This window comes from Chrysochloris asiatica, unplaced genomic scaffold (genome assembly GCF_000296735.1).
Source record: "Chrysochloris asiatica unplaced genomic scaffold, ChrAsi1.0 scaffold00089, whole genome shotgun sequence".
NCBI classification, from domain to species: domain Eukaryota; kingdom Metazoa; phylum Chordata; class Mammalia; order Afrosoricida; family Chrysochloridae; genus Chrysochloris; species Chrysochloris asiatica.
Window position 1 is genome coordinate 6,433,403 of NW_006408607.1, and position 27,389 is coordinate 6,460,791.

The following is a 27,389-nucleotide window of genomic DNA, read 5'->3' on the forward strand; positions in this document are numbered from 1 at the left end:
ATTTTGGAGGAGCAGAAATTCTGATTCAAACCGACCTTTGCAATCCAGTGCACTATACCGCAGCACCAGGACACCAGTCAGGACACCAGGAGTCTACTGTTGTTTTTAAGTGCCGTTAAGTCGGTTCTGACCCATAGCAACCCTGTATAGGGTTGCCATGGAACAGCTGGTAAACTTGAGCTACTGGTCTTGCCATTCAAACTGACTTAGCAGTCCAGTGCATTAGCCCTCTTGCCACACCAGGATTCCATTGTTGTTGTTATATGCCGTGGAGTCAGTTCCGACTCATAGTGACCTTGCATATGGTTTCCGAGGCTGTAAATCTTTACGGGAGCAGAACGCCTCATCTTTCTCCCACAGAACGGCTGGTAGTATAGAACTGCCAACCTTAAGGTTAGTAGCCCGATTCATAACCACTCTGCTACCAGAGGAATACATTTGTTGTTGTCAGGTGCCATCGAGTCAGAACCGACTCATAGCGACCCCATGCACAGCAGAATGAAACAATGTCCGATCCTGGGCCACACCTGAGTCCATCAATGATGCCACCTGGTCAATCCATCTCGTTAGGGGTCTTCCTCTTTTTCTCTGACCCTCCACCTTACCCAGCATGACATCCTTCTCCAGCAACTGTTTCCTCCGGACAATATGTCCAAAGTATGAGAGACGAAGCTTAGCCATCCTGGCCTCCAAGGAGCACTCTGGCTGCACTTCTTCCAAAACAGATCTATTGGTTCTTTTGGCAGTCCACGGCACTTTCAGTATTCTCCTCCAACACCACAACTCAAAGGCATCAATTCTTCTACGATCCTCTTTATTCACTGTCCAGCTTTCACATCCATATGAGGCTATTGAAAACACAATGGCCTGGGTCAGGCACACCTTAGTCCTCAAGCTGACATCTCTGTTCTTCAATACTTTAAAAAGTTCCTGTGCAGCAGATTTGCCCAGTGCAATACGTCGTCTGATCTCTTGACTGCTACTTCCGCGAGTGTTGATAGTTGATCCAAGAAGAATGAAGTCCTTGACAACTTCAATCTTTTCTCCATTAGATGTTATAAATATTCAAATGGTCTTTGGCAAAAAAAAAAAAAAAAAAGTTTCCCCACTCCTGTTTTAGAGGGTCATGAAATTACTATAGTACCACACACACATACACACACACACACACACACACCCCTACATGTTGATAGGTGCCCTTGAGTAGGCTGTGGCTCAAAGTGATACAATTTGCAACAAAATGAAACACTGACAGGTCCTGTCCATCCTCACAATTGCAGTTACACTTGGACCCACTGCTGCTGCCACTGTGCCAATCCATCTCACTGGAGGTTTTCCTCTTTTTTTTGCTGACCCTCTACTTTACCAAGCATGATGTCTTTCTCTAGGAACTGGTCTTTCCTGAAAACATGTTCTAAGCATGAGAAATGAATTCTGGCCATCCTAGATTCTAAGGAGTATTCTGGTCATACTTCTTCCAACACAGGTTTGTTTGTTATTCTGGAAGTCCATGGTACTTTTAATATTCTTCACCAACACCATAACTCAAATGCATCAATTTTTCTATGGTTTTCCATTTCATTGTCCAACTTTCACATGCATATGAGGTTATTGAAAATATCATGACTTGGGTCAGACACACCTCAAACTGATTGACATCTTTTCTCTTGAACATTTAAAAAAAGTTCTTGTGCAATCCATACTAAAGGCTATGGTTTTTTATCTTCATCAGTAAGTATTTTAAGTCATCTTTGCTTCAGAAAACAAGGTTGTATCATCTGTATATTACAGGTTGTTAATGAGTATTCCTCTAATCCTGATGCCACATTCTTACTCATATAATCTAGTTTCTCAGATTATTTTCTTAGCATACAGATTGAATAAGTACAGTGAAAGAATACAACTCTGGCACACAACTTTCTTGATTTTAAACTCAGTATTCCCTTGTTCTAGTCTAACAACTGCCTCTTGGTCTATGTTCAGGTTCCTCATGAGCACAATGAAGTGTTCTGGAATACCCATTCTTCTCAATGTTATAGTAGCTTGTCATGATACACGCGGTTGTAAGCATGGTCAAGAAAGCATAAGTAAACATCTGGTATTCTCAGCTTTCAGCCAAGATCCATCTGATTCTAGCAATGATATACCTAATTCCACATCCTCTTCTGAATCTGGCTTGAACACTTGGTGGTTCCCTATCAATGTACTGTTGCAGTCATTTAAAAATTTTACTTGCATGTCATATTAATGATATTGTTCAATGATTTCTGCATTCTGTTGAAGTCATCTCTCTTTATGATGGGCACAAACATGGATCTCTTCCAATTGGTTGGCCAGATACCTGTCTTTTTCTTGGCACAGATGGGTGACTACCTCCAGTGCTGCGTCAGTTTGTTGAGAGATTTCAATTTGTATTCCATCAATTCCCAGAGTCTTGGTCTTTGCCAGCATCCTCAGTGCACCTTGGACTTCTTCCTTCAGTACCACTGGCTCTTGATCACATACTACCTCTTGAAATGACTGAATACCAACCATTTCTTTGTGGTACAGTGACTGCGTATTCCCCCAACTTAATTTTGATGTTTTCTGCATCATTCAATATTCTGCACATTGACTCCTTCAGTATTGCCAAGTTGAGGCTTGACTTTTTTCTACAGTTCCCTCAGTTTGAGAAATACTGAGCATGTTCTTCCCTTTTGCACATTTCATTATATTTGTCTTTGTCTTCTCAAACTGTCTTTTGAAATTTCTGTTTCGCTCTTAACTTCCTCATTTCTTTCATTCATTTTAGCATTTCTACTACAGAGTCTCTTCTGACATCCGTTTTGGTCTTTTTTTCTTTCCTGTCTTTTTAATGACCTTTTGTTTTCTTCCTGTATGATGTTGTTGATGTCATTCCACAATTCTGGTCCTCAATCACTAGTGTTGAATGTATAAAGTTTGTTCTGGAAGTGGTCTCTAAATTCAGGCGGGATATATTCAAGGTCATATTTTGGCTCTCATGGACTTCTTTCAGTTTTCTTCAAATTTAACCTGAATTTGTACATGAGAGATTGATGGTCTGTTTCACAGTCTGCCCCTAGCCTTGTTTTGGCTGAAGACATTGAGCTTTTCCAACATCTCTTTCCACAGATGTAGTCAATCTGATTCCTTTGTATTCCATCTGGTGAGATCCATGTGTATCGTTGTCTTTTATGTTGTTTAAAGAAGGTATTCACAATGAATAAGTCATTGGTCTTGCAAAATTTCTATCATGTGATCTCCAGCATCGTTTCTATCATCAAGGCCACATTTTCAAACTACTGATCCTTCCTCTTCATTTCCAACCTTTGCATTATTTATTTATAATTATCAATATATCTTGTGTGCATGTTTGATCAATTTCAGACTGAAGAAGTTGGTAGAATTCTTTAATTTCATCATCACTGGCTTTAGTGGTTGTTGCATAAATTTGAATAATAATAGTCTTAACTGGTCTTTCTTGTAAACATTATGGAAATTATCCTATCACAGACAACTTTGTACTTCAAGATAGAGCTTGAAATGTTCTTTTTGAAAATGAATGCGACACCATTCCTCTTGAATTTGTCATTCCCAGCACTGTATGATTTTCTGATTCAAAATTGCCAATACCAGTCCATTACAGCTCACTAATGCCTAGGGTATTGATTTTTATGTGTTCCATTTCATTTTTGACAACTTCCAATTTTCTTAGATTTATATTTCATACGTTCTATGTTACAACTATTAATGGATATTTGCAGCTGTTTCTCCTCAATTTAAGTTGTGCCTCATCAGCAAATGAAGGTCTCGAGAGCTTTACTCCATTCATATCATCACAGTCAACTCTGAGAAGCAGGCTCTTCGTTAGTCATACTTTGATTGCCTTTTTCATATATATATATACGTACTGGAGTCCAGACGTGGTACTGTAGGATAAGCACTGGACCACTAACTCCAAGGTCGGTGGTTCAAACCCACTAGCTGCTTTTTAAAAACACGATGTTGTTGTTGTTAAGTGCTGTCGAGTTCATTCCAACCCACAGCTACCCTGTATAGGGTTTCCAAGGAGTGACTGGCAGACTTGAACCGCCGACTTGCGATTCAAACTGACTTTGTAGTCCAGCATATTAACCCACAGCACCACATCGGGAAGCCTATATAGGGTTGTAATGAGTTGAAACCGACTGGAAGGCACTTAAATACAACAACATACACACATATACATATACATATCTATATATATACACACATATGGACTGATGTGGCACTGTGGGTTAATGTGCTGGACTGCAAAGTCAGTTTGAACTGCAAGGTCGGTGGTTCAAGCTCACCAGCCACTCCTCAGAAACCCTATATGAGATTGCTATGGGTTGGAACCGACTCGACAGCACACAACAACAGCAGACACACATACATATATATATAAAGTAAAACACAGAATATCAGAATGCAATGAACATAGCATTCTGTGTCTTTTCCATAAAGCATTAGTTACAGTTTTGTTTCATCCAGCATGTATGCATGTGTCTATTTCTCTATCCACAGATACCCACATACTAGTCAGGATAGAAAATACAATACTGATTGTGGACCACCATTGAGAAACAGTTTTGTGAGAGCCAGTGCCACATTTGTCTTGTCCCTTCAGCACTCAGCACAGACCCTGACACATAGTAGGTACTCAATAAGCATGCGTTCCACCAATGAGTAAGTGAATTTCACTGTCTCTTCCTTTTCATAGAGGCCTTTCAAGAGAGACTGTGAGATGTCACTTGTGTGCAGGGGGGCCCCACTTTTCCTCATTGTGGCTTTTGCCTACTGGCTCCTACTATTTCCCAGAGAAAACTCCACAGGGTCAGAAGAAATGAAAGAACGTTCTCCCTTCAGGTATCAGGTGGGGCTCCTGATGCCTTTTCCACCCTATGATACTGCCATTGAGGGATTCCGGCTCACGGAGACACTATAAGACAGAGTAGAACTGTGATTTAGGGCTTCCAAAACTGTCAAATCTTGATGGGAGCAGATGGCCTCATCTTTCTCTCATGGAGTGGCTGCTGGGTTTGAACCGCCAACCTGATGGTTAGCAGTCCAAAATTTACCCCACTGCGCTACAGAGAAAACAACCATTGTGAGGCTCCATCCTAGTGAAATCTCTGGCTCCCCGAGCAGCCCCAAGGCAGGTGGCCTGGAGAACTGCCGGGCTATTTCCTCCATGGTGGAGCTGGGGTTTTGGGCCACTGTGTGTCGTGACAATTCTAGACCCAAAGCCCTCTGTTATCTGTACAAGCGCAGCCAGCCCACCCCAGGGTGAGCCTTGGCCCGTTTCCAAAGAGATCAGTAATCAGAACTAAGGTTACAATTTGCGAGAGCATCGTCTCTTCTGATACTTTAAATAAAAAAGCAGCTTTACCAAATAATCGTGGATCTCGTCTTTCATTAGCGTAATCACTGGATAGGCAACAGCCTGATCAAAATCTACTCTATAATTAAGCTAGGAGTTATTAAAACAGAGGAAGCAAATGGGTTCCATTTTATGAGTACTAAATGAACCCAGTGTTAACAGAAATCTATTATCATGTTTTCTGGGGAAAAGCCTTAATATTAATTACGTTTGATGAGAGCTGATGCCTGCTCTGGCCTGGGTAAATCTTTTGTTTACTCGGGGTCACATGGCCCATCCCGAGGGTCCCCCAGACTCACCTGAGCAGGGTGCAGAGTTCGGAGACGGTAGTACTTCAAGGGTCCAAAGAACCCTTCCACACCAGCAACATATCTGCTGCCTCCAATGATGAAGTAACCTGCAGTGTCATTGTAATGGAAATCTTCTCGGAAGCTGGAGAAGAACACAAAGAGTCAGGGGGCTCCAACAAAGGGACCCCTACACTGACCCCAGAATTCCACAAGCCTTTCATTCTGGGTTCTAACAGATGCAACTACTGTGGGGTCAGGCAGACTTGAGCTAAGAACCTAATTGCAACTTACCGGTTATGTGACCAGTTAGTTACTCAACTTTTCTGAGATTGAGTTTTCTCATTTACAAAACAATAAAGAACAAAAAAGCAGTTGCAATTGAATTGATGCCAATTCTGGGTGACCCCAGGTGTGTCAGAGTAGAATTGCGTCCCACTGGGTTTTCAATAGCTGAATTTTCTGAAGTGGATCCTCAAGCCTTTCTTCCAAGGCCCCTCTGGGTGTACTTGAACCTTGACCCTTTCAGTAAACTGCCGAATATGTTAACTGTTTCCATTTCGCAGAGATGCCTATAAAATGACAATTCTTTATGCACAGGATTACGAAGAAGATCAAGTAGGATTCGAAGATGTCAGACATCTAGAGGAGTTTCTGGGTGGCACAAATGGCTAATATGCTCAAGTTGCTAACCAAAAGGTTGTAAGTTCAAGTCTACCCAGGAAAGCCTCAGAAGAAAGGACTAGTGATGTACTTCCAAAAGGTCAGTCTTGAAAACTCTTTGGAGCACAGCTGTACTCTGACCACAAGGAGTTGCCATGAGTAGAAATCTATGAGATGACAACCAATTTCATGGCATCTAAAAGTCCTGGTGTGGCGCTGTGGGCTAATGCACCAGACTGCAAAACCATTTGAACTGCAAGGTTGGTGGTTTAAGCTCACCAGCTGCTCCTCGGGAACCCTATACAGGGTTGCTATGGGTTGAAGTAGACTCAAAAGCACTTAACAACAACAACAACAAAGGTCAGTGGTTCAAGCTCACCAGCCGCCCCTTAGAAACCCTATACAGGGTAGCTATGGGTCGAGAGTTCTTGAAACAACAACAAAGGAATGTTTGGCCCATGGTAAACACTCAATAAACCTAAACTAACCCCAATACCATCAAGTCAATTCCGACTCATAGCAACCCTACACAGGATTTCCAGGACTCGTAAATCTTTACAGGAGCAGACAGTTTCATCTTCCTCCCAAGGAGCAGTTAGTAGGTTTGAACTACCAATCTTACAGTTAGCAGTTCAATGTTTAACTGGTTAAGCGCTGGCTATTATTGTTGATATTATTTGGAATAACAGAAAATACATATTTGCCATTGTTGATCTAACAAAAATCTAGCTGAATGACTAGAAAGTGACTGGGTGTATGGTGGAGATGTATAAACATTCTATTAGGTAAAGACTGAGGTCAATGGTGAATTCCGGGTTGAGGAGGAAGAGACTTCAAAAAGGTCAAAGGGCTTGGCCAAAGACAAGAGGTCAACAGAGGTGATGTGTTAGAAGTCTACATTGTCTTGAAGGACATGCAGGATCAGAAAGGAAATGAAAGAAAAAAATGAGCTAGCAGGTATAAAATGTACCAAGTTGTTCCTTGAAGTTTTGTTGGCATTCACCAAAGACTGAGAAAATCTCAGGGGTGTCTGAGGACAAGACCATCCTTCTCCTGGGTCCGATGTATATGAGTTTTTCATTGTACAGCTTATAAAAGGGGCAAATGACTCTGTTAAATGACTCTGTGTACAGATCTGAAGACACACTCAAAATGCACTGTTAAGTGCAAAAAGCCAAAGGCAGAACACAGAGTATACCTTCTATCTAAGAAAAGGAGAGCCAGTGTTTGGTGCTGGCATGAGAAAGTGCTGAAAGTATACCCACTAAATGAATAGAAGTATTTATGCATGAGGCTGGAAAGCAGACTATCAGGTGAATAGGGGTGGACGGGCAGAGTCAGAAACAGGACATTTTAAGTGTATACCTTTGCATATCATTTTGATTTTTTAAAAACTATGTGCACTGGAAAATTTGAAAATTAAAGTAGAACCAGGTGGGCAGGTGAGAACAGCACATACGTGAACAGGAGGACCGAGACAGGCATCCCGTGAAGCAGAAAGAGCCAGGGAGCTTATTGGGCAGATGGAAATGTAAGGATGGGACACAGCCTCCAGGCAGGCTGCCAGGATCCAGGGGGAGGTGAGGAAGTGATGCACCAGGAACAAAGCAAATTCCTGCCATTGGATCAGAGAAACCAGGCAACCTAAGAGCGCAGCACAAGGAGAGATGGCTTTTCTATTAGTGAAGAACCTGACCCCTCACAGATGCATCTGATTGGAGCGGATCCATGAGGAAGGTAAGACAACATCAGCTGATGACAAGAGTGAACACTTGTTGTTGTTAGGTGCCGTGGAGTTAATTCCAACTCATGCACAATAAAACGAAACACTGCCTGGTGCTGCACCATCCTCACAATTGCTGTTACACTTGAGCCCACTGCTGCACTGCTGCTGCCACTGTGCCAATCCATCTCACTGGAGGTTTTCCTCTTTTCACTGACCCTCCACTTTACCAAGCGTGATGTCCTTCTCCAGGGACTGGTTCCTCCTGACAATATGTCCGAAACATAAGAGATAAAGTCTCACCATCCTGGATTCCAAGGAGCATGCTAGCTGTACCTTTTCCAACACAGATGTGTTTGTTCTTCTAGCAGTCCATCGTATCTTAATTATTCTTCTCCAACACCAAAACTCAAATGCATCAATTCTTCTATGATCTTCCTATTCACTGTCCAGCTTTCACATGCATATGAACACTTAGAAATTTAAAAAAAATTTTTTTAATTGCTGTCGAGTCAACTCCAACTCTGCTACATAGGATTTTCAATAGCTGGTTGTTTTGGGAAGTAGATGGCCAAACCTTTCTTCTGAGGTACCTTCGGGTAGACCCGGCCAACCTTGTTAGCCTTTTCATTACCCAGGAACTTTACCTAGAAGTTAGCTTTACAACAAATTCAACAAAAATGGGAAGAGATTACTTCATTGCCAGATATGATCGTTTTCAGAATTTCAGGCTTGGAAGGGCCATCAGAAGACTATGGTCTCTTCTCCTTTGTCTTTGGGTGAGACCACAAAGTTATTAGCGATAAGAGTTATGAAGTAGTTCCATTTTTCAACAATGTCAAAAGACCTGAACAACCTTCTTTGGCAATAACTCTCATGAGATAGTTACCTGGCATTCAATGGAAGTTAAGCAATGATACTACAGAAACAGCTTTGATCACTGACCCCAATGTAACCAAGATTACCCCACACCCCCACAAAACGTCCAGACAGACATCCATAGCATGCTGAAGGCATGCGGACTGAAAGCTACTCTCTGGAGCCTTGTTACCTGCTGTTGACTGGACTCAGTTCATGGAGGTCTCTGTGCAAGAGAACAAGGCACTGCCCCATCCTGTGCCATCTTCATGACTTTTGGGACATTTGAATCCTTGTGGCTACTGTGTCAACCCAACTCTTAGAGGGTTTCCCTTGTTTACTTTAATCCTTATGTCACCAACCATGGGGTTCTTTGCTACCTATTGGTCTTTCCTGCTCATGTGTACTAAGAATTCACAGTGGAATCTTGTTAGGGTTGTTAAGTGTTGACGAGTCGGTCCTGAGTCACAGCGACCCTATGCATGGCAAAAATGAAACACTGCCCAATCCTGCACCATCCCCACTATTGTTTCTACACTTGCGCCTATTGCTGCTGTCACTGTGCCAATCCATCTCATTGGGGATCTTCCACTTTTTTGCAGACCCTCCACTTTACCCAGCATGATGTCCCTCTCCAGGGACCGGTCCCTCTTGATAACATGTCCGAAGTATGAGAGATGAAGTCTGGCCATCTGGCTTCTAAAGAGTATTCTGGCTGTACTTCTTCCAACACAGATTTGTTTGTTCTTTTGGCAGTCAAAGGTACTTTTAATATTCTCCTCCAACACATAACTCAAATAAGTCAGTTCTTTTACAATCTTCCTTATTCATTGTCCAGCTTTCGCATGCATATGAGCTTATTGAAAATATCATGGCTGGGTCAGGCACACCTTAGTCCTCAAGCTGACATCTTTGCTCTTCAACACTTTAAAAAGCTCTTGTGCAGCAAATCTGCCTAATGCAATATGTCGTCTGATTTCTTGACTGCTGCTTCCATGAGTGTTGAGCTGGAGTCTCAGTCTCTTCATTTTTGAAACAAGGATAGGAGCACCTACTCTACAGGGTTGTTGTGAGGATTAGGTAAATGAATCTATAAATAAACATTTATAATGGTGCCTGGCACATAGTAAGTAGGTGTAAACCATTAGATAAAGCTATGACCAATCATTGCAACATCGACTTACTTTCTTACATCCAATCACTGGGCAATGTCTACTTATTCCTTCTTACTAAGCTATGTGCTTAGTGATAAGATATGTTTGCTCCCAGATCTGTTAGGGCCAATTGTATGATCATAGAAATCACATAGCTTAATGAAATATCATACAATCCAGTGGAATGAGTGGGGAAACAAAGAAATGTCCTTTCTATCTGGTAAATATTTGAGGTAGATTCAGTAGTCTAACTGAATTAGTTAATTGCTCAGTAATGAATTCCAACTGTTGTGGCATTGAATCAGTTGGAAAAGGTTGGGAAAAGAAAATCTAGATGAATTGGAGGTTCTGATTGTTTTTATTTTGTTTTCACTTGGAAGACAGTGAAACAGGGTGTGGTTTAGACAACTCCAATCAGTGGATCCATGCTCCAAGGAAAATGAAAGTACATTTCTATGTTATAGTTAAAATTAAAATGTTTAAGGTGAGTATCTTTTTAAATTTTTTTCTAAGTTTTTATGGTGAATTGAGTGTTAGTTTACATGGGAGAACATCAGTTTTACACTCATCGTTTCATTGCAATGATTAAAATCTCCTCCATGCATCATCATTCAACAGTATTTGCTTTTATGCCCTCTTTTTTTTTTTTGGACGTACACGAAAAGACTTCAAGAATATATAATAATTTAAACAATCCATGGGCACATTTTGCAAGCCTGGCTCCTGGCCGCCAGCACACAGCCTCCCTTTCCAAGAGTCTAGAGTCCTCAGCTGCTCTCCCCACTCCATGTCCCCATCTTTGCTTCCATCTCTGGTATCATTGCTTCTCTGGATAGGGTTCCACATTCTGCTAGTGCTCTTCTCCCTTGATGGTCCTAAGGTTCTCTGTTCCTAGACTGTAAGATTAACTATTCCCCCATTCTTGTTATAAAACTTCTTTTATAAATGGGTCCTTTGCTTTTACGGAATTCTTCACTTAATCAGTAAATGACTTAGCCCCTGTGTCACTGATTTGTCATTCTTAAATTGGCATTGCTTTCCATGCGCACAGGTGCATCTACCTTCCCCCACCCCCCCCTGCCCCACCCCCCCCCCCACCCCAGTGGCAGCACAAGGAGAGCTAGGAATTGATGACAGAAAAGCTGCAGAGGTTCTGGGCTTCCTATGCTGTGCACTGGGGAACGGCCGTCAACTGCACTGAGGCAGAAGCTGAGCTGGAGTCTTCCAGAGCCCATCCCTTCTAATGACTCAAACACACTGGCAAGCAATCTTGACTTTTAACTGGACACAGGACACTAATGTGGTTTATGATCACAAAGCACCAGTAGTCAGAATGGCCGGTATTGATAAAATAGACTTCATTAAGAATCAATGGAAGGAGAGCTTAGGTAGGGGTTGTTGTTGTTGTTAGGTGCCATTGAGTCAGTACCGACTCATTGCGACCTTATGCACAACAGAATGACACACTGCCCGGTCCTAGGCCAACCTCACTATTGTTGCTATGCTTGAGTCCATTGATGCTGCCACCTTGCCAATCCATCTGGCTGGGGGTCTTCCTCTTTTTCTCTGACCCTCCAACTTACTAAACATGATATCCTTCTCCAGCGACTGGTCCCTCCTGACAATATGTCCGAAGTATGAGAGACGAAGTTTGGCCATCTTGGCTTCCAAGGAGCACTCTGGCTGCACTTCTTCCAACACAGATCTGTATGTTCTTTTGGCAGCCCATGGCACTTTCAATATTCTCCTCCAACACCATAACTCAAAAGCATCAATTCTTCTACGGTCTTCCTTATTAAATGTCCAACTTTTGCATGCATATGAGGTAGGGGCGGGGAACCTTTTTTCTGCCTGACTTTATAACATCATTTGTGGACCAGACAAAATTTTCAACTTAAAAATTAGCCTGATATATTTGGCCAAACATTTAATTAACGCACCCCTAATGAGTTAACGGAGTCCTGATGTGGCGGTGAGGGCTAATGTACTGGACTGCAAAGTTGGTTTGAATCTCAAGGTGGTTGGTTCAAACTCATCAGATGCTCCTCAGAAACCCTATACAAAGTCGCTCTGGGTCAGAACTGACTCAACGACACTGAACCACAAATGTTATGGCTGAACTCCTGGTGTGGCGCAGTATGATCAGCACTGGACTGCGAACCACAAGATTGGCGGTTCAAACCCACCAGCTGCTCCTCAGAAACCCTATACAGGATCACCATGAGTTGGAACCGACTGAACGGCACTTAACAACAATAATATGATGGCTGGAACTGCGGTTGCCTTGGCAGGGCCAGACCAAATGATTTTGTGGGTCTACATAGCTCCAGGATTTCTCGTGTGGCATTGCAGATTAGTGCCCTGGACTGCAAAGTCGATTCGATTTCAAGGTTGGTGGCTCAAGCTCACCAGCCACTCCTTGGAAACCCTACACAGGGTGGCTATGAGTTGGAACCAACTTGACGGCACTTAACAACAACAACAACAAATACAGTTCCAGGGCTGGACATTCCCCACCCTTTGCTTAGAGCCTTGCCAACCCACCCACCAACCCCTGTCCCTGGTCCTATGGTACTTCTCATCTTAGATGTCACTTCCAAAGAAAGACCCTCCTGGTCCATAGTGTGACCCCCTTGTAATTCTCTCAGGCCACCCATTCAGTCCTCTCACAGTGCCCAAGCACACAAGTTATAAATTCACTTGTGAATTGACTTGTTTAATAACTCTCTTGCCCACTAGATTTTTCAACTCTCTGAAGGCAAAGACTTTGGTTCATCATTTTATTCCTAACACAGAGCGCTCGGCCCCGTGTGTGGTCAGTGTCCACTGAATAAGCTGGAGGAATGAATGAAGCTAATAGCATGTTAAGTCTGCTGTTAATACTTGTCACCTGGTGACAGCTGTGTGTTCCATTTCACCTCCTGCACCACTGATGAAGGTTAACAACAGTCACTAGGCTTGTGTCTCAAGAACAAATAAAAGGGGGCACTAAGTGGCTTACGAATCCAGCTATGAACTGCAAGGTCAGCAGTTCGAAACTACCAGCTGTTCCGTGGGAGAAAGATAAGGCTTTCTGCTCCCATAAAGATTTACAGCCTCAGAAACCCTGTACAGGGTCATTATGGGTCGGACCCGACTCCACGGCACATAACAACAACCACAACAAATGGCTTTCCTTCGATTACTTATAACCATTAACCAGAAATATTCGATATATAAATCACTAGATTGTTCCACTCCGAAAGTAAGGATACAGTTCAAAACACCTAACCACAGGAACTCCAGGAGTCTCTGTGTTCTGTGAACGGCTGACACACCTGGCTGTTAACAGAAAGGCTGGCGCCTGCAAAGAAAGGTCTGGTAATCTATTTCCAAAACAAACTGCCACTGAAAACCCTGTGGAGCACAGTTCTACTCTGATACACATAAGGTCACCATAAGTCTCCTTAGATTCAAAGGCAACAGGTAACCATAGGAACCTCAGGGGTTTTGACCAATCAGAACATAGACCAGCCAGTGCTGGGTGTCCCCTGCTGGGCACAGCATTCTCTTTGTTGTTGTTGCTGTTAAATGCCATCTAGTTCCCACTCCTAGTGACCTGTATAGGGTTTCCGAGGAGTGGCTGATGAGTTTGAACCACCGACTATGCAGCTCAAACCCACCTTGCAGTCCACAGTGCCATACTCTATTAACTCTTTAGTTGTTCCCTTCTTGGAGGGGTACTCAGCGGCACTTAACAACGACAACAACACCAGGATATAGGAGGAGGAGCAGCTTAGGCCAGGGACTGCCACTATTAATAAGAAAGAAATCATTTTAATTGTTTAACTGGGAGGTTGAATTGGTATGTACATGAAAACCAGTCCTGAACACTGGTATCAGATATCATCAAACTGACACATCTTTATTAAAGTTTTCTATATTTTCATTATCATAGATTTTTTAGCATTAATTTTGATTTTTAAAAATTTTTGCATGAAAATCTTATTGATCATGATCATTAAATTTTTGCATCCTAGTCTCAGCCCTAGATTTCCCTGACCTCTTGTCTAGGACTCTAGGATTTAAGAGGAATTAGGATCATGAAAGGAGGGCCAATCAGTTGTCAAAAAAAATGTCCAGTTGTTGAGGATGGAGGTCAGAGAAAAAAAAAGATGCCATTATTTTAAACTGCATGCCAGAAACACAAGTCCTAAATATCTGGGTCCCATTTCACAAACGTGGCTCCGTAAAAGATTTCCAAACAAGCCACAGATCACGTCTTCGTTCAGCCTTTGCCTATTCTCGAACTCTTCTGAGAAAATCCAATAGCCACTAGTTATATATTAAGACTCATATCTGTTTAATTACTTCTAACTGGCCTCAATCTACGTGGGTGCATATTAAGGCGTCTGCTCGGTTCTGTTCTCTCTGTTTTTATGCTTCAATATAGCCATCAAGTCTCCTCTTAGTTTTCTATTTGCAGGCAAACTCATAATACTTTTTCAGCCTTTTGATATTACTCTAATCCTTTAATCCAGCCATGGGAATAAGAATTGTTCTATGTACCCAGAACCTGAAAGGAAACAAGTTGACTTAAATGTGAACAGGAAGTGTTAAAAAAAAAAAGAGAGAGAGAGAGAGAGAGACTGTATCTTCCTCTGTTTCCCTGACCTAGCCCCTGTTAACCTTGCATTGTTTAATATTCATTTTTTAAGAGAACTGGAGAAACAGACTTCTACTTGGAGCAGTAAAATGACCAAAATAGTATATTTTCTCAGTCAACATGCCCACCAGTCCTGAATATATTTTTTAAAACTATATATACAAAGCTGGTAATTTTTGTTTCTGTGCTTTCAAATTATTCTTAAACGTTCTATATATATAAAGTGACTTCAAAAAGGTTCACTATCTTTTCATTTGTTCTTTTCTTTCTTTTAAATGACATTTGGGCCACCCCCCACCCCCCCCATGTATATTATCTAGCTTGTTGTTGTTGTTAGGTGCCACAAGCTGGTACAGATTCACAGCAACCCTATGCACAAAAGATGGAAACACCGCCCGGTCCTGGACCACCCTCAAGATCACTGTTACACCTGAGCCCATTGCTGCTGCCATTGAGCCAATCCATCTCGTTGGGGGTCTTCCTCTTTTTCTTCAACCCTCCACTTTACCAAACATGATATCCTTCTCCAGTAACTGGTCCCTCCTGATAATATGTCTGAAGTATGAAAGATGAAGTCTGGCCATCCTGGCTTCCAAGGAGCACTCTGGCTGCATTTCTTATAACACAGATCTATTTGTTCTCTTGGCCAACACCATAACTCAAATGCATCAGCTCTTCTACGGTCTTCCTTATTCACTGTCCAACTTTCGCATGAATATGAGGTTGTTGAAAATACCATGGCTTGTGTCAGGCGCACCTTAGTCCTTAAACTGTTATCTTTGCCCTTTTACACTTTAAAGAGGTCTTGTGCAGCAGATTTGCCTAATGCAATACATCCTTTGATTTCTTGACTGCTACTTTCATGAGTATTGATGGTTGAAATGAGCAAAAGGAAGTCTTTGACAACTTCAATCTTTTCTCCATTTATCGGTCTAGGAGGAGGAATCCTGAGTATCTAAGCTATCTGGGGAGAGTACCTCCTGGACTTGACACTATAAAACCTAATATGATATATGGAAGTAGAAGCAAAACTTTAAAAATTCTGAAATACAAGGCCAGGGTCCCAAGTCTCAGTTTCTGTAACTATTGTGCAGAATGGTGATAGAAGGCTGCAAAGTTACACCCATACCAATAGCTGCGTACATTTCAAATTTAGATTGGAAACATAAATATGAAGACTGTCTGCTTTTATGCTTTATACTGGGCCAAAGTTACCAACCATTCTCAATAAGTAACACTAATATTTTGATTTATTTTTCAGAATTTTTTGCCGAAGATCATTTTCAAAGAAAATGAATTATAAAGTGTCGTGAAAAGGAAGAATTTACAATGACAGCAGGAGAGAGAACTAGTTTTTCTTGTTTAGGAAAAGAGGCTGGGGGTGGGAAGAACAGAAAGTTCATGGATTTCTTTCTTCTTTTTTTTTTTTTAAAGTACAAAGACCAGCTAGCTACAGGGCAGAGGAGAATTAATGCTTAGAAAAGTTGAATGAGCAGGTATGGAAATAGCATTACGATTGCGTGGTAAAGCACAGAAATTCCTTAAGCATCATCCTGCAAAATAAAAACCTTGCACTTACCTAATAGTCTGATTATGGTGGCTTTTCAAATCCTGCCCAATGCTGGTGGTCACCACTATCTGTGTTGGGAAAGAAATACACAAGGATCAGCTGCGGCCCATCCCCCACACCATAAATACACACCTTGATATAAACTACTCATCTAATGTGCTGGTGGCAGCTTGGTGGCTCTGCAAGATAAGCACTGGACTGTGAACCACAAGGTTGGCAGTTCGAGTCCAGCAGCAGCACCACAGGAGAAAGATGAGGTTTTCTGCTCCAGGAAAGATTTACAGCCTCCAAAAACCTATACAGACTAGCTTTGGGTGGGAACTGACTCAACGGCACTTAACAACATTAGCAATGTGCCTGGTAGCTTTCCTCCTGATCAGCTGTGCAAAATAAAATTAACAGTTGACCTGTTGTTGCTATTAGTGCCATTGAGTTAGTATCGAGATGCACAGTGACCTGTGTAGGGTTTCCGAGAAGCAGCTGGTAGGTTTGAACCATCAACCTTGCAGTTAGCAGTCCAGTGTTCACCCTACAGCGCCACACCAACCCTGTGTATATTTTAAGATATGAGAAATGTAAGTTCGCCAAATGACTTGGTGTGTAAACACACCTACAAAGTCTCCCCAGTGGCTTTCAGAGCCTTCCAAACTCCCAAGGTTTCCTGTGATATATTTCCTGCGCCTAAGAGCTGATTGCGTAGAAACACAAAGAAATGTGTATGATACTACAAGGAGTTTAATTTTTTTTACTCTAATTCCATGAATGCCTTAAGGGAAAAAACAAAATTGGTTTTGTAACTTCCTCATGCACTGCTCTTTCCCAGCCCCCTCCTTAATCATCCAGAATTGTCACTCCAATTTCGATGGTGACAATGATGTTAACATGAATGTTGTTAGCTGTCACACATATGTGTTCTTCTCATTTGTTGGACTCTCACAAGAGCCTATGGAGCTGAGGGGCTGCTTTTGAGCTCCCTGTGCTAACACAGAACCAGTGCTTGCGAACATTTGCTGGCTTCTAGAACAAAGACGTAGCTACAACACTACATCTATGAAATACAAACCAGTCCATATAAGCCAACCCAACTCACCAGAAGAACTAGACAGTGATCACCTACTGAATGCTTTGGTCAAAGATTCTACAGAAGAATCCTGATCAAAAGGGGGGAAATGCTGAACGGAATGTTAAAGTCTCATGGAATCCAGATGTCCTGGACTCATTGAGACTGGAGTCAACATTTACATGGACAACAAATTCACTTACAAATATTTACTACTTTCTATACATCCCAGTTGATCTCCCAAATTATTCTCTCTTGTCTTGCTGCATCCTGTACCCTGCTTTCAATTAATCTCTTTAAAGGACTTCTTAGATTGGATACTTCTAGCCCAAAAACTTCAAAGATGTCCTATTGCTTTATACAGTTAAAATCCAAGTTTCCTGATATTCAAGAATCTTCACGTCTATTCCAGAAGGCTTTTAGTTTTGTCTTCTCTATTAGTTTTCTAAGGAATCCTGGTGGCACAATAGCTAAATGCTTGGCTGCTAACTGAAAAGATGGTGCTTTGAACCCACCAGCAATCTACTCCTGTAAAAATGACAGCCAAGAAAATCCCATGGGGCAGTTCTCCTTTGTCCTTAAGGGGTTACTATGAGATGGAATCGACTCAGAGGCACACAACAACATTCATCTTTTACACCTTTGAAATCTCTACTCACAGTAGCTTCTCAGCTCACCCCCATACCATAGATGTGCTGGAAAGCCTTCTCTCCTCATCTCCATCTCAATTCGGCCTAGACATAGGAACTTTCCTTAGAAACCTTCTCTTGAGTGTCCCAGCGTGAAGTGCTGTCTCTCTTCTATGAATCTATATGAATCACGGGCAATTAGGCTCTTCTGTGACAGCCTTTCATCTGTGTAATATTATTTCCATAAATTGAGCACATTTCCTTCCTTAAGCACAGCGCCTTGCATACAGCAGGTGCAAAATAAGATCTGTGAATTTGCTCTGATGATCTGATACCTGTCAAAGTGACAGACCTCTCCTTAGGAGAAAGCAGTGGCAAACGACAATACCATCATGACCTCATGCAGGTGGGAAGCTGAAACTCGGACCAGTGCTGTATCACCTCATCATTTTAAAGGAAACAAATGACACACAGAAAGACCCCAGCTAACAATCCACAGACACATTTCAGAAAGGAGGGCGATTTTAGGAAGAAATCCAGGACTGACCTGATTTCTTTTGTCTTTGGGAAAAGTTAATGTGATAGATGGAACCACCAAGGGAAGTGACATACAAAATGTTTTTTCCAGGTTTGTTACAGGAAAATCACAGATCAATAAGAAAAGCTGGTAAAAAAAAATTAATAAATAAAGGAGGCTAACTAGCATCATGTGGACCAAGAAATAGAACCACCTTCAATTTTAACAGCTTCTATGTAAAATATAAGCCAGACAAGTTGTGTTTGGAGAGTTTGAAAAAGTTTATATGTAGGCTTTTATATGGGACTCCTGGGGTGGTGCTGTAGGATCAGCACTGGACTGAGAACCATAAAGTCAGCAGTTCAAACCCACCAACTGCTTCTCAGAAACCCTAGATGGGGTCACTATGAGTTGGAATTGACTCAAGGGCACTTAACAACAACAATACCAAAGCTTTTAGATAGAATCTCGATTTCACCAGACTTGTCACTGATGTGTGTTGGCTATGATTTGTCTGTATAATTCAAACATTAAGCAATTGTTTCAACTGCTAAAATCAGTCAAACCGTTTCTTGGCTGAACTAACCAATGAATTTCTATTTTGAGGGGGTAAAAAAGCTGTAGATCTGATAGCACTATATAAACTTGGCAAATATTGTTTGTACATTTATTTCTACAAAGGCCCATTGCCTTAGGGGAAACGGCTGAAATGCTCAGATAATTATGGCTACCTAACTGCATTATTTACTCATTCAAAACACAGTCAAAAGAAGCATTTTAAAAGCTAATTAAATGGGATAGGATTCCTATGACTTAAACTTCCATCTATAAAAATTTGATTCAGAAAGGGTATGTTGTTAAGTGCCATCAAGTCAGCTCTGATTCACAGTGACCCTGTATACTTTCCAAGGTGCGGCTGGTGAGTTTGAACTGTTGACTTCCTGGTTCAAACCGACCATGTGGTCCAGTGCTTTATCCCATAGCACCACACCAAAAATCTAGCATTTACCACACATTTGCTTTTGCAGATTCTGTTGCTTCCTAATTTTATAACAAAAGAAGCTCTGGTAGAATAGTGGTTATGAGTCAGGCTACTAACTCAAGGTCAGCAGATCGAAATGACCAGCCGTTTTGCAGGAGAAAGATGAGGCTTTCAACTCATGGAAAGATTTGCAGCCTCGGAATTCCTATGCTGGGTCACTATGAGTAGGAACCAACTTCGAGACACACTACCACAACAAATTTTATAACAATGTTGTTGTTAGCTGACATCACACCAGAGTCTGTCCCCAACTCACGGTGACCCACACACAATGAAACAAAACACAACTGGGACCAACATCACCCCATCATCAGCTGCAGATTGGATTGTTGTGGTCTGTGGGGTGTTCATTGGCTGAATCTCAGAAGTAGAATGTCCGGCCTTTCTTTGTAGTCCACCTTAGTCAGTAAGCTCTGATGAAGCCTACTGAGCATCATGGTGCCACTCATGCCTCCAATGACAGGTGAGTAAGGTGCACTGGGCGGGGCATCGAACCTGAGTCTCAGCATGGAAGGTGCGAATTCTACCGGAGAACTCCCACTGCAATCTTCACTGTAAGTGACTATGCTGACAAGACAAATAATGATGAAGGAGTCTGCATACAGATACCTGGGCTCCACTGAAAGAGATATCCAGCCGAAACCACTCCTTCAAAGGTAGGATAAATTTAGTTTTCACAGCAAGGTCTTCTCCTTTGACAAGATGCATCTGAATATGCAAGTGGCCTAAAAAGAAAATGAAAGTTCATGAAAATGACCAAAATAATAATAATTATTATTATTATTATTATTATAACTTAGAAGAGAATGCAGGAGTTAAATCTTAATAGTTATTTTAAAGAAGCTCTAGGCTAAATCCATCTTCTTTTAAGCAAAACAAAACACCCATTCATGCATTCCTTTGAAAAGAAGACTTTGGTTCAAGTTGAAGTTGAAGCCCGTATTTGAAAGCCATCAATCTCACTGAATTGTCATGTTGACAGATAGCTTCCTTAGTGTAAGGAAAGCTCTCCATGGCTAGAAAGAGTGTAGGAGAACAACAACATCTTCTTCAAGGATCTGTTGTATACTTACCCTCTTCAGTGAGAAACACAGAAGGTGTGCCATACATCTCATTAGAATCAACAAAATACAGAATCCCACAGAGATTGGCCTTGCAATAACGGAGTAAATAAAGCCACAATGAAATGGTAAACCTGCAAGAGTGAAGGAGGAAAAAAAATCTGCAGATTGGTATCATCCAAGAACAAGTAATTATAGTTAACAACGATTGAGTAAATTGCTTTCTTTCCAATGGAGGGATGGGCTTGCCTTCGTGCTCATTGTGGGAGATTGGCTTGCAAAGCTTGAGTTTTTGAAACAAAGGAATTGACAGCAACAGACAGGAGTTGAATGTCTGTGTGCAAAACTAGCAGACATCCTACCTCGCACCAAAACCTCTGTTTCTGTGTCTTTGAGAATCTCACGTGCCTGCCATCTCAATTCTTGATTAAGGCTTATAAAACCAGACACAGAATAAAAATGTGGATTTTAATAAGAGGTGATTTGATAAGAAGCTATTCTAATTTCAATGATTAAAAGAAAAAACATAATTAGGGCTTTTTGAGCAATTTTGTTTCTTTCAAAGATAAAAGCCTGAAGGTAGAAAAAAAAAAAAAGCTAATACTCTGCACAGTGGCCTCACCCTAAAATAATGGAGACACATAGGCATTATTGTAATGCACACGTTAGGTTGTTCAGGACCACATTTCAGGATGAGCAATATGGAACAGAGGATCTAATTATTCCATGCCTGGACTGGGGGCTATTTGAGTTGAGAGGGAGAGGGAAAAAAATGTGTGTGTTGTAATCCATGAAGTGAGGATACAACAGTGGCTGACTTAAGGAAGATGCATGTCACGGGAAGTTGTGATCCATCACCTGGTCATCCAATCATGAAGCAAATATTGCTCAACACCTACTTGAAAGTACGAAGTGTGTTAAGGACTAAGAAACCAAAGAAGAGGTGGTGCTTGTTATCTGCTGTTGAGTCAATCCCAACTTGTGGTGTCCCCATGTGTTACTGAGCAGAACTGAGCTCCACAGCATTTTCTTGGCTGTCCTCTTTATGAGAACAAGTTGCCTGCCCTTTTGTCCAGAGTCACTGGGTGAGTTCAAAGCACCTTTAGTCAGCTATTGTCATTTTGTGACAGTTCCTATGTGACAGAGTAGAACTGCTCCATGCATTTTCCTACGCTGTAATCTTAACAGCCTAGGGATAATAACATCATCATAAATGGAGAAAAGACTGAAGTTGTCAAAGACTTTCTTTCGCTTGGATCCACTATCAACACTCAGAGAAACAGCAGTCAAGAAATCAAACAACATATTGCATTAGGCAAATCTGCTGCACAAGAACTCTTTAAACTGTCGAAGAGCAAAGATGTCAGTTTGAGGACTAAAGTACAGCTGATATGCATGTGAAATCTAGACAGTGAATAAGGAAGACCGTAGAATAACTGATGAATTTGAGTTACAGTGTTCGAGGAGAATTTGAAAGTACCATGGACTGCCAAAAAAACAAGCCAATCTGTGTTGGAAGAAGTACAGACAGAATGCTTCGTAGCAGCCAAGATGGCCAGACTTTGTCTCTCATACGTCAGACATAATATCAGGAGAGATCAGCCCTTAAAGAAGGACATCATGCTTAGTAAAATGATGGTCAGCAAAAAAGTGGAAGGCCCCCAACGAGCTGGATTGGCAGAGTGGCAGCAACGAGGGGTTCAAGCATAACAACGATTGTAAAGTTGGTACAGGACCAGGAAGTATTTTGTTCTGTTGTGCATAAAGTTGCCATGAGTTGGAACCAACTCGACGGCACCTAACAACAGCAACCTTTACAGGAGTAGATCAGCAGTTATTTTCTCCCACAGAGTGGCTGGTGGTTTAGAACCGCCAACCTTCTGATTAGCAGCCAAGTGCTTACCCATTGTGCCACCAGAGCTCTAGCCGCTTTTGCCAACTAGGGACCTTTCAAAGATCAGGAGCTGGAAGTAACTGTGTTTTTTTGTACATTAAACATGAATCAAGGGCAAACACCAGTCCATCAATTTGTCTCCATTTACCCAGACTCCAATTCACAGTTTGGGTTAAAGTAACAGGAGCCCTACATTCTTTGGGGATCTAGCCAAACAAATCCTTTGCAGTAGGCTGGGCTTTTTACTCTGGCCTCAAAATCAGTGGTAAGTTCTGCAAACAGATGGTGCCACACAGCTCCCTCCTGGCCCACCCAGCTGAGCAAGCTCATGAAAATAAGTTATTACAAGGAGGCTTAGCAAGAGCATACGCTCAGAAAAGTGACTCAAGATCTGTCTACAGCCAGCAGCATGGGAAGAATTAAATCACTCTGCTAAATCCATCCAGTCTGAGGTGAACGAGGAACCAACTTCAGTATCTTCAATTCCACAGAGGGAAACATAGAGACATAGATTTTGCTGAAGTCAGCAGAGGAGCTCTAACTTTGGGAAGTTTCAAGCTAGTCCAATCTTGGAGCCTCCAAATGGTACAAACAGCACACTCAGCTGCTAATGGAAAGGTTGGGGTTTCAAGTCTATACAAAGGTATTTCAGAAGAAAGGCTTGATCTACTTCAAAAATAAAAATCAGCCATTGTAAATCCTTAGAGCACAATTCTGACACAGGGGCTCGCCATTAGTTGGAACTGTCTCACTGGCAACTGTTTTTTATTGGGGGATTTTGTTTGTTTATTTTTTTAGTCCAATCTTCCAAGATACAACAGGTAAAGCAATTGATGTTGGCTTTGGCCAGCTGAGCCTGAAACCACGCAAGATCTTGGTCCCCTACTCAGGACTGATGTAAAAAGTCCCAGGCAACTTGAGAATTGCGAAGTGCTAAAATAACTCAAGAAAAGGTTGACCAATTCTAAGGTATGTTGGCCCCAACATTTTGATTACCAAGATACCTTCCAGCTTTCCACTCCCAGAATCTGACCCTCAGATAAAAGGAGCCCCGTCCCCCGCCACCCAGCAGCGACCTCATGCGTTCTTACACTGGGTAATCCATCCGCTGGCGACGCGTGGCCTCCAGCTCTCGGTTCTGAAACCGCAGAAACTTCTTCACGATGCCCGTGTTTTCTCCGCTGGAGGCGTAAGGGAAGTCAAGGAGGGAGACCACATCTGCCAACAACAAAACAGCTACAGCCATTGAATCATCTCCAGAAAAGCCGTGCTTCCAAAATCACACTCTTCCTGGAACTTCCTCCCAGTTCACTTACTTACACGAGTCTAAAAATCCTAGCAAACATTTACTGAGCGCTTAATATGCGCCAAGCACCATGCTAAGCACTGAACAGGGGCAATCTCAATTCATTTTCATAACGTCTCTATAATATTGACTTTATCATGATTCCTATTCCACAAGTGAAAGCGTGAGGCTTAGAGAAGAAAAAATAACTTCTCTGAGTGGTAAAACCCAGTTTTAGGATTTAAACTCAGACTTCTGTATGTTGAACTATTTCACATGCTGTTCCTCCGCTTGCTAAGGAAAGCATTATGAATTGGTGTAATTAGTTAATACTAGTTACAACAGACTGCAAAGCCGTTTGAACTGCAAGGTTAGCGGTTCAAACTCACCAGCTGCTCTTCGGAAACCCTACACAGGGTGGCTATGGGTTGGGATCAACTCGACGGCACTTCACAACAACAAGAAGTTACAACAGACTATGAACATAAAGGCAGTTCAAAGATTGGCTTCTTTAAAGATTGTTGTTGTGAAGTGCCGTCAAGTTGATTCCGACCCATTGCAACCCTGTATAGGGTCTTCGAGGGGCAGCTGGTGACCTTGAACCACCGACCTTGCAGCTCAAACGGCTTTGCAGTCTGGTGCAGTAACACACAGCGCCACACTAGGACTCCTCTTTAAAGGTTATGGTGTTGTTATGAAGTGCCTTTGAGTCATTTCTGACTCATAGAGACCCTGTATAGGGTTTTGAGGAGCAGCTGGTGAACTTGAACCGCTGACCTTAAGGTTCAAACGGACCTTGCTGTCCAGTGCATTAACCCACAACGCTACATCAGGACCCCTTAAAGATTATGTTGTTGAAGAATATATACAAAGCCATTTTGAGGAGCAGTTCTACTGTAACTTGTGGGGTTATCATCAGTGGGAAATCGGCTCATGACATCAGGTTGGGCTTTGTTTGGTTTAATGCCGAGTCCTGGTGTGGTGCTGCAGAATAAAGCAGTGCTCAATTTGAACTGCAAGGATGGCTCCTCAGACACCCTAAACAGGGTTGGAACCGACTTGACAATACTTAACAACAACAATGGGCCATGTCCTGGTGCGATGCTGTAAGATCACACTGAACTGCAAACCTCAAGGTCGGCAGTTCAAATCCACCAGCTGCTCCTCAGAAACCCTATACAGGGTTGCTATGAGTCAGAGCTAACTCAACGTCAATAAACAACAACTGGCCACACAGGAGCCCTGGTGGCATTGTAAGTTAGGTGATGAGCTGCTAACCACAAGGTTGGAGGTTTAAACCCATCAGCTACTCCAGCGGGGAAAGATGAGGCTGTCTGCACCCATAGAGATTTATAATAAGGTTGCTAGGAGTTGGAATCAATTGGATGGCAATGAATTTATGGGCCACATGAGGAGCCCTGTTTAAAGTGCAGTGGTTAAAGCACTGGGCTGCAAACCAAAGGGATGCTGTTTCTAGCCGCAAGTTGCTCCAGCAGAGTAAGATGTGTCAGTCTGCTTGGATAACGAATCACAGCTTTGGAAATCAGGTGAAGACCACTGTACTGTGTTCGATACGCTCCCTAGAAATCAGAATCAACCCGATGGCAATGGATTTGGTTTTGGCTTTGGCCTTTGTTTCATAAGCCAAGAACATGTCAGGATTATTTTATTGAATTTCACAACAGCTGATGAAGATGGTTCTATTACTCTTCCTACTGTACAGATGAAAAAACTGAGCCTTAGACAGGGCTAAGCAATCAATACATGTAAACAATTAAGTTTTAAAAATATATGATTTTAATGAGAAATAAATAAAAGAAGAGGAGCTAGGATCCAAACCCCAGCAATTTCATTTCAGAATCCAGGCTCTTAAAACAGGCACTTTGCTTTTCTTCTATCAGATGTCCTACAAATCCTCAATACATCACCCTAGGCAAAAAGTACCCACCAAACCCCTTAGAATTGGGCCTTACACTGTCTTTTGCAGATGTAGGAAGATTCTTTTCTGTGGCTCTAGAAAACATTATTGCTGTTCTCTGGCAATCTAAAGCATGACAGACCCGTGCACAAAGGAACAAATTGCTGCCCGGCTCTGCATCATCCGCATGATCAGCTTCAGATCTGATCGCTGTGACCCACAGGGTTTCCAATGGCTGGTTTTCTGACAGAGATCACCCGGCCTTTCCCCTAGCCCATAAAACTTACTCAATATCGTAGCAACACCACAGACAGGTGCTAGTTGTGCATGAATTGTACGGGCTGGGAATCAAACCTGTGTCTCAGCATGGAAAGAGTGAACTCTACCACTGAGCCATCATGGCCCGAAGAGCCAGAAGACATAAGGGTACCCAGAACAATGTCTTACAGGGAGATCTGAGCAATTCTATCTGTATATAATGTCTAATGATTTTTATTTTTCTTATCCCCCACCAAAATCCAATTTACTTAATTGAACCTAGGAATTAAACATCCCTCTTCTCTGTCTGAAAAGGCTCCTTGGTTTAAACGTCCAAGATTAAATGGTAGAAACAGTCTATATTGTGTCCTGTGCATGTCCTCAAATGCCAGCACAGACACACATTATGAGGACTTCAGTCTTGGATGCTGGACATGCCAGCTCTCATTTCCCAATTTTGGGGAGTGGTGGTTTATTATAGAGAGTCACCTCTGCTTCATTATAATGTGGAAACCATAAGAACATCTTTCAGACTCTCAGGTTCCTGTTAATAGAGCTAATCAGATCTAACTAGGCTGTTTTCCTGTTCATGTCCAAAAACTGCCAGCTTTGTTACAGGTATGGAAGCATTGGAAACCCCAAAGCATGGGTTTATCAATCCAAATAGAAACACTTCCTTTTTTTTTCTTTGCAATTTGAGCACATTTGACTTGCTGAGGGTGGTATTAGAAATGAAAATGATGCAAAGACGTCTTTGGAATCTGAGGAGAAGAGGCATCACGAAGTAGGTATCAGCTCTGGTCTGGTTTGGCTTCCACCATGTGTAGAGAAACACAGAAGCCAGATGGCTGTACTAGACCCCTATGAAGCCTTCTGCTAAGGATTGCTGTTAACTTATCTCGTGAGTAAGTGGAAACGTTATCAAGGTGAATGGAATTTTATTCTGCCCAATCTAATTCTAGTAAAAAAAGGTTTCACAAAGGAGGTTCCACAGTGAACGGAGTTAAAAGTGAATTCTGATGTGTCTCTCCCATCTCCAAAGATCAAAGTGAAACAGGAGAACTTACAGCAAAAGCAAAAGACTGAAGAAGGGAAAAGAAATCTAAGACCCAAAGATCTAAAATAATTTTACAAAAACACAAATCTTTTATACCCAACAAAACCAAAGTAATGGTAATACTCTTATAAAATCTGTAGCTTCAATAGTTCAGAAATGTTGGGTTCTGTTGTAGTTGTCCCTCCTTATACTATTGTCTTCCTGTTAGAATTGGAAGCAATTAACAAGAATAGTGTCTTTGGGTAGTGCAAACAGTTAATGGGAGGTTGTAAGTTCGAGTCTACTCAGCAGCACATGGTGACCTACTTCTGAAAACTCTAAGCCTTGAGGCCACCATCGATGAGGGTCAACTCAACGGTGACTA

General features: G+C 42.0%; 1 protein-coding gene across 1 annotated transcript in view; it reads right to left on the reverse strand.

The window, feature by feature from the left end:
- The window catches only part of SEL1L3 (sel-1 suppressor of lin-12-like 3 (C. elegans)), a 179,256-nt gene that overhangs the window by 116,988 nt on the left and 34,879 nt on the right, over window positions 1–27,389 (reverse strand). The window contains exons 3-7 of the mRNA XM_006866302.1: window positions 23,599–23,725; window positions 20,626–20,747; window positions 20,162–20,277; window positions 16,314–16,372; window positions 5,704–5,836 (exon numbers count right to left, since the gene is read on the reverse strand). Coding sequence (XP_006866364.1) covers window positions 5,704–5,836; window positions 16,314–16,372; window positions 20,162–20,277; window positions 20,626–20,747; window positions 23,599–23,725 — 557 coding nt within the window. The remainder of the gene's footprint in view (window positions 1–5,703; window positions 5,837–16,313; window positions 16,373–20,161; window positions 20,278–20,625; window positions 20,748–23,598; window positions 23,726–27,389) is intronic.